The following is an 8076-nucleotide window of genomic DNA, read 5'->3' on the forward strand; positions in this document are numbered from 1 at the left end:
CAATTGTTTGAAGCAGAATCAAGGAGGAGCAGCACCAAGGTGGGCATCACACTTGTTCTTCTTCCTCAGGTGTGGCAATCACTCAAGGCAGTGCCAAGGTGCGACACCTGCCTTTGTTTCTTGGAGAGCTGGAGGTCAGAATCCTCACTGTCTACCTAACACTGTCTGGACCCAAGGGAGACAGTGCTGATTATTTACTGAGCTCCAGTAAAATTTTCACTTCTCATCACAGCATTCTGGACAGCCACCATCAGTTGGCTTTGGAGATAAAATCAGTTTTCTGTCTATAGGATGGTATATAAGGCACTTTCCAGCCCTTACATTTCAGTCCTGCTACTTTTTGTAAACTGACAGTCAAGGTCAGGTTTACATATATTAGATAGGAGCAATCAAAATGCATTACTTCTCTAGGATGTTGGTGGGGAGATAAAAATGATGTAAAAATTTAATTCTCATTGAGAAAAAAAATTGGATGTTCTAGAAAGCTACTTTCCAAGTTTACTTAAAGAGTGATGCTGTCCTTGTCCTCTCTAGCATATTCCCTGCTATTACTCTTCCTTTTAGGTTAACAGCATCTTAAAATCTGTGCAATGCTATATTCACTTTATGTATAATCTGGACATTTCCTTACAAACAGAATTGAAAGCTATGGGAGAACGAAACTTATAAATTAGATACATATTTTGTATAATTCCTTTTGAGCCTTCATTTATGTAATTTTGTTTTTAACCTTCACTTATTTGTGTGGTATTATTTTACTTGCTTCTAGTTAAAAACATTTCTCATACACAATATTTTGATATTTGGTTAAGTTCTGTGTGGGGGGAAAACTATGTTGTGTGATGATTTGGTATTCAGATAGTTCAATTTTTCACCCTGTTATTAATAGACTGAGAGACTTTGAGCAAATGGAGATTATCACCTGCTCTGTTGGGTGTGGTGAGAACCAAAAATGACATAAATAAAACCCTTGAACACAATTTATTGCGTTTATGAGTGAATATTTTCTAAGTGCTTTAGAGGTAAATGAAAGGTAAAAATTTCCTTTGATTTAGTAGTGCTGAGTGTTTTGAAAATAGTAATATCTACATTTCACTTCTATGGTAGAAAGTTAATTACAGGGTAAAGCCTGACTACCAGTCAAATGCTTCCTGAGCACCAACAAAGCCTGCGTCAACTTGGGTAGGTGCCCTGTGATTATGCAGTGATGTTCCTGAGGAATGGTGTAGGGATAATTGCATTCTGTGTCGAGGTATTTTTGGAAGTAGAAATGGTAGGAAATCCATTCAGCTGAAATGACTTTATTTCTACAGGAATTTCCTTGGTGATAAAACAATTTTGCTCTGTGAATAAGTGGTTGGCACACTGATTTTTGCTAAAACATTACTATTCACATGTGGACTGGCTTAGAACTAGAACCCTCGCATATTTAAGGAGATCAGAAAAAGTCTCAATGCCAGATAGGGGAGGGTGAGAGGTGGGATGTACAAATCTGTGCACCTTGAAAAGATAAGCAAGGATCTTTACCCACAATCGCTTTTCTTCTGAACTCTCACGTTTCCTCATCCCTAAGCTTTACATTGTATCCTATTATTTCTACTCTTATTTTTATAGCCCCTTGTCATGGGGTGTATGTGTTGCTGGAAAGAAGGAAGGAAGGGTCACAGAAAGAGTAGAAGTGTGTATCCTTTTTACTGAAATCCGAGGGCTGAAATATGAGACACTGCAGGGAGCAAGGCCCCATAAAAATTAGAGGCAAAACCACTGACACGAGGAAGATTGATTTATCAGAGAAAAAGACAAATATGTTTATTCAATGTGTATACATGGAATACCTCAGAATGAAGACCAAAAATATGGGGAAAATCATCTATTTTTAATGATTAGGTCCAACAAAGTCTGGACAGCCATGTAGGAATATGACCGGACAGAAAGGGTGTGATGCTGCAGATGGTGTGAGGACCTAGCAAGGCCTGTCTGTCTTCCTGACCTCTCTGAGCAGGGTCCCTGCCTTCTGGACGTGGGGTAGGGCCCTTTCTAAAATGAGTCTTGCCTTAAGACCTACAGACAAACGAGGTAGGTCAGGTATTCTTTATGGCCGGTATTTTGGTACAGAAAAATTTTAGGCTTTATGGCTGGCCTTCAGGAAAAGGGTTTCTATGACCCAGCTTGGGAGGAGGGTCAGCATCAGGGGAGAAGGGGACTGAAAGGCAGGAGGACAGGAAAAAGCTTTGGGTTCCGAGGGCTGCATTTTGGGGTACTATTTCCTAGCCCCATCAATATTAACTGCCAATGCTGAGCACATTGTTGTGCCCCTCGAATGGGAGATAAGAAGCAGCTGTGCCTGCAAGAAAGTGCTGAGAGAAGTTCAAAATACCCTGAGGTTTTTTTTATTAGATTATATTTGTGTGCATTAATTCTATCATGGGATACAGTGTGTTCTTTCCATACGCAATTTGAAATACTTTCATCCAACTGGCCAACATAGCCATCATGTCATTCTCATAATTGTGTTAAGACATTTATATTTGACATTTAGAAAGATTCACATGTACCCTTATAGGAAAAATCATAGGCATGATCCCCACAATCACCCTCCCTCCACCCATCCTCCCCCCTCCCCTCCCCTCCCTTCCCTCCCTCATCCCTTTCCTGATATTATTGGACTCCATTTGGATTATAGCTTTCCTATGATAGTTAACAATTAGTTTCATAATAGGGTTGAGTACATTGGATACTTTTTCTTCCATTCTTGAGATACTTTGCTAAGAAGAATATTTTCCCACTCCATCCATGTAAACATGAAGGAGGTAAAGTCTCCATCTTTCTTTAGGGCTGCATAATATTCCATGGTGTACATATACCACAGTTTATTGATCCATTCATGGGTTGATGGGCACTTGGGCTTCTTCCATGACCGAGTGATTGTGAATTGGGCTGCAATGAACATTCTGGTACAGATATTTGTATTGTAATGTGATTTTTGGTCTTCTCGATATATATCTAGCAGAAGAATTATAGGATCAAATGGCAGATCTATATTTAGATCTCTAAATGTTCTCCATATGACTTTCCAAAAGGGATGTATTAGTTTGCATTCCCACCAGCAGTGTAGAAGTGTTCTCTTTTCTCCACAACCCTGCCAGCATCTGTGATTTTGGGATTTTGTGATATGGGCTAATCTTACTGGCATTAGATGATATCTCAGAGTAGTTTTGATTTGCATTTCTCTGATGATTAGGGATGATGAGCATTTTTTCATGTCTGTAAGCCATGCATCTGTCTTCTTTGGGGAAGTTTCTCTTTAAGTCTCTTGCCCACCCTGAGATGGGATCACTTGTTTTCTTCTTGCTAATACATTTGAGTTCTCTGTGGATTCTGGTTGTTAGACCTTTGTCGGAAGCATAACCAGCAAATACCTTTTCCAATTCTGAGGGCTGTCTGCTTGCTTTTCTTACTGTGTTCTTGGCTGTGCAGAAGCTTTTTAATTTGAAGAGGTCCCAGTAGAATATTTTTGATGTTGCTTCAATTGCCCAGGGTTCCTCCTCATAAAATAATCGCTCAGGCCAATTTCTTCAAGAGTTTTCTCTACAATTTCTTCTAGTGCTGTGATATTTTCATGTCTTAAATTTAATCCAATGAGAGTCTATCTTAGTGGTGACAGGTGTGGGTCCAGTTTCAGTTTTCTGCAGGTTGCTAGCCAGTTCATCCAGCACCATTTGTTAAATAGGGAATTTTTTCTCCACTCAATGTTTTTAATTGGCTTGTCAAAGATCATATAGCGGTAAGTAGCTGGGTTCAGCTCTTGGTTCTCTATTCTGTTCCATACATCTACCTCTTTGTTTTTGTGCCAGTACCATGCTGTTTTGATCACTAGCTGCTTTCCAAACTTGAGCAAAGCATTTAACAGGCAGGTCCCAGTTTTTCTTTATTTTAAAAATGATTACAATAATATATTATTTCAGGAAGAGTTGTTTTGTAAGAAGCCAACTGGCTTTGTGTTGGCATATTATCTAAATTATATTCTCTTTCTTTTTGAATAAAAAACAAAAACAAATTAATACCATACATATTCTCAAAACGAATAAGACCAAACAAAACAATGGATCATATATGAGTGTAGAAGTATTCCCTTCTCTCCACATCCACACTAGCATCTTCAGTTTTGAGATTTTGTGATGTGGGCCATTCTCAGTGGGGTTAGTTGATAGCTCAGGGTGGTTTTAAATTGCATTTCACTGATGATTAGGGACAATGAGCATTTTTCATATGTTTGTTAGCCATTCATCTGTCTTCTTTAGAGAAGGTTCTATTCATGTCTCTTGCCCAGTGATATATGGGATTGTTGGGTCTTGTTGATTAATTTGAGTTCTAGGTAGATCCTAGGTATCAAGCTTTTGTATGACTCATAATATGTAAATGTTTTTCCATTCTGAACATTGTCTATTTGCTGTGGTTGTTGTCTCCTTAGCTGTACAGAAGTTTTTCAGTTTAATTAAGTCCCATTTGTTTATTTTTGTTGTTGTTGTGATTGGCACATAAGTCTTCATAAAATCTTTCCCCAGGCTGATATCTTTTTTTTTTTTTTACATAAAAAGGAAGCTTTATTTGCAGGGAAATGATAATTTAATCAAATAGGCCAAATTCCATGTCGTCATCTGATTCTTCAGACTCCTCTTTCTTCTCATCTTTCTTTTCCTCTGCTGCAGCAGGGGCGGAACCAGCAGCAGGAACTGCAGCACCTGGGGCAGCAGAGACAGCCACAGCCCCACCAGCAGGTACACTGGCAAGCTTACCAATACCTTGGGCAATGACATCTTCAATGTTTTTTCCATTTAGCTCACTGATGACCTTGTTGAGCCGGTCGTCATCCGCCTCGATGCCGACGCTGTCTAGAATCTTCTTGATGTCCTTGGCGCTGGGGGAGGCGTTGCCCCCGAGAGCGGCCAGCAGGTAGGAGGCGACGTAGCGCATCCTGAGGTTATCAGCGGCGGACAGGCCTCACGCGTGCGACCTCGGCGGCGTCTGGAAGGGAAAGCCCCAGGCTGATATCTTCAACTGTTTTCCCCATGTTTTCTTTAAGGGTTTTTATTGTTTCATGACTTAGATTTAAATTTTTTATCCATCTTGAATTAATCTTTATAAGTAGTGAAATGTGGGGTCCAGTTTCAGTCTTTTACATGTGGTTATCCAGTTATCTTAGCACCATTTATTGAATAGGGATTCTTTTCCCCAGTGTATGTTCTTCTTTGGTTTATCAAAGATCAGTTGGGTGTAAGTTGTTAGTTTCATCTCATTGTTTCCAAATGTCAATGTCTCTATTTTTGTGCAAATACCATGCTGTTTTGATCACTATGACCTTGTAATATACCCTAAAATCTGGTAGGATGATGACCCTGGCTTTGTTTTTATTACTAAGAATTGCCTTGGCTGTACAGGTTTTTTTTCTGGTTCCACACAAAATGAAGAATATTTTTTCCAAATCTTGAAAATATGATGTTGATATTTTAGTGAGAATTTCATTGAATCTGTAGATTGCTTTGGGAAGTATAGACATTTTAAAAATGTTGACTCTTCCCAGCCATGAGCATGGTATGTTATTCCATTCAATATCTTTTGCTACTTCTTTTCTTAGGGTTCCATAATCTTCTTTGTAGAGATCCTTTGCCTCTTTTCTTAGGTATATTGCTAGGTATTTCATTTTTTTTGAAGGTACTATGAAGGGAATTGTGTCCTTGAATAGCTTCTGAACTTGTCTGCTATTGCCATATACAAAGGCTACTGATTTGTGGACATTGATTCTATATACCGAGACATTACTATATTTTTTGATCACTTCCAGGAGTCTTGTGGTTGAGTCTTTGGGGTTCTCTAAGTATTATCATCAGCAAAGAGCAAGAATTTGACCTCCTCTTCCCTCATTTGATGCTCTTCATTTCCTTCTCTTGCCTGATTGTATTGGCTAGAACTTCCAGCACTATGTTGAATAGTAGTGGGATAGAGGACAGCCTGGTCTGGCTATCCAGTTCTAAGTGGAAAAGCTTTCAGTTTTACTCCATTCAGTATAATATTAGCTGTGGGTTTGTCAGAGATGGCTTTGATAAGTTTAAGAAATGTGCCATCTATGCCTATATTCTTAAGTGTTCTAATTAGAAAAGGATACTGAATTTTATTGAATGACTTTTTTGCATCTATTGAGAGGTTCATATGGTCTTTTTTCTTTTTGCTTCTGTTAATATGGTATATTACATTTATGGACTTGCATATGTTAAACCAGGCTTGTATCCCTGGGATGAAATCTACTTGATTGTGATGAATGATTTTCTTAAGGTGCAGCTATAATCTATTGGCTAGGATTTTATTGAGAATTTTTGCATGTATATTCATTAGTAAAATTGGTCTGAAGTTCTCCATTTTACATGGCTCTTTTCCTGGTTTTTGGTATCAGGGTGATATTTGCTTCATAGAATGTGTCAGGGAAGATTTCTTCCTTCTCAATATTTTGGAATAATTTCTGCAGCATGGGTATGGGTATAAGGTCTTCTTTGGTGGTTTGACAGTATTTTGGTGTGAAGCAAACTGGACCAGGGCATTTTTGTTATTGGGAGATTTTTTATAGTTTCTTTGATCTCAGTGCTTGAAATAGGTCTGTTAAGGAGATCTATTGGTTAAATCTAGGAAGAGGGTACAATTCCAGATATTGATCCATTTCCTTCACATTGTCAAATCTCTGGGTACAGAGCTTCTTGTAGTATTCAAAGATAATCTCTTGTATCTCTGGGGCATCTGTTGTTATTTCCCCCTTATCATTTCTGATTGAGATTATTAGAAATTTACTTGTCTGTTTCCAGTTAATCTCGTCAAAAGTTTATTGACTTTATTTATTTTTTCAAAACACTAACATTTTGTTTTGTTAATTTTCTGAATGATTCTTTTATTTTCAATTTCACTAATGTTTGATTTAATTTTAGTTATTTCTTTTCTTCTGCCAGGTTTGGGATTAGATTGTTAGTCTTTATCCAATTCCATAAGATGGTTTATGAGTTTGCTTATGCTCTCTGTTTCTGTTTTTTGCATTTAGGCATCTATTGCAATAAATTTTTTTCTTAAGACTGCTTTCACTGTCTCCCACAGGTTTTAGTAAATTGTATGTTCATTGTTGTTATGTTTGAGGTATTTAATAATTCCTCTTTTTTCTCCTCCTAAACCCTCTCATTCATAAGGTTTTATAATTTCCATGACCTTTTGTGGGAATGAACATTTTTGTTGGAGTTGAGTTCCACCTTTATTGCCTTATAGTCTGAGAAGATACAAAGTATAATTTCTATTCCTTTAATTCTGGTGATGTTTGGTTTTTACCCTAGGATGTGGTATATTTTGAAGTATGTTCCTTGGGCTGATGAGAAAAAATATATATCCTTTAGCTTTGGGATGGTGTGTCCATTAATGTCTATTAATCACATTTGTTCTAGGGTCACATTTAACTCCTTTGTATCTTTAACTAGTTTCTCTTTAGAGGATCTGTCTGGTTCTGTCCAAGACGTGTTAAAGTCCCTGGCTATTATGGTGTTATAGGATATCATATTGCTCAGACCCATCAAGGATTGTTTCACAAATCTGGGAGCATTTAAGTTGGGTGCATAAATATTTAAAATTGAAAATTTTTTTGTGTTGTTCTCTTGACTGGTATGAAGTGTCTGTCTTTGTCTTTCTGAACTGTAGTTGCTTTAAATCCACTTGTATCTGAAAAGAAGATTGCAACCCCTCCTTTCTTCTGATTTCCATTTACTTGCTATACTGTTTTCCAACCCCTCACCCTGAATCTTAATTTGTCCATCTCCTGGAGATAACATATGAATGTGTCTCCTGGAGATAACATATGGATGGCTTGTGCTTTTTTTTATCCAATCAGCCTGCCTGTGCCTCTTCAGTGGTGAATTAAGTCCATTGACATTTATTGAGAGAATTGATAAGCTTGGTGGCGTTCTATTCATCTTATTTTGTGAAAGTCCATTGTGTAGTTTTATACTTTGTACCATTGTACAAGTTAAATTTTATTTTTAGCTTCTGGGTGTT

The 8076-nt window shown here is 37.7% G+C and overlaps 1 protein-coding gene across 2 annotated transcripts in view; it reads right to left on the bottom strand.

Moving 5' to 3' along the window:
* Positions 1–4574: 4574 nt before the first annotated feature.
* The window catches only part of LOC100952472 (60S acidic ribosomal protein P2-like), a 4192-nt gene continuing 690 nt past the window's right edge, over positions 4575–8076 (bottom strand). Inside the window, exon 2 of one of the 2 annotated variants that reach the window (XM_012812301.1) lies at positions 4575–4851. In XM_012812301.1, coding sequence (XP_012667755.1) covers positions 4627–4851 — 225 coding nt within the window. In that variant the 3' untranslated portion in view covers positions 4575–4626. Of the gene's footprint in view, positions 5041–8076 lie in introns of those variants that run through there. The other variant, XM_012812300.2, reaches the window with a different exon arrangement.

This window comes from Otolemur garnettii, unplaced genomic scaffold, assembly GCF_000181295.1.
Source record: "Otolemur garnettii isolate 467f Iridium unplaced genomic scaffold, OtoGar3 scaffold00200, whole genome shotgun sequence".
NCBI lineage: Eukaryota > Metazoa > Chordata > Mammalia > Primates > Galagidae > Otolemur > Otolemur garnettii.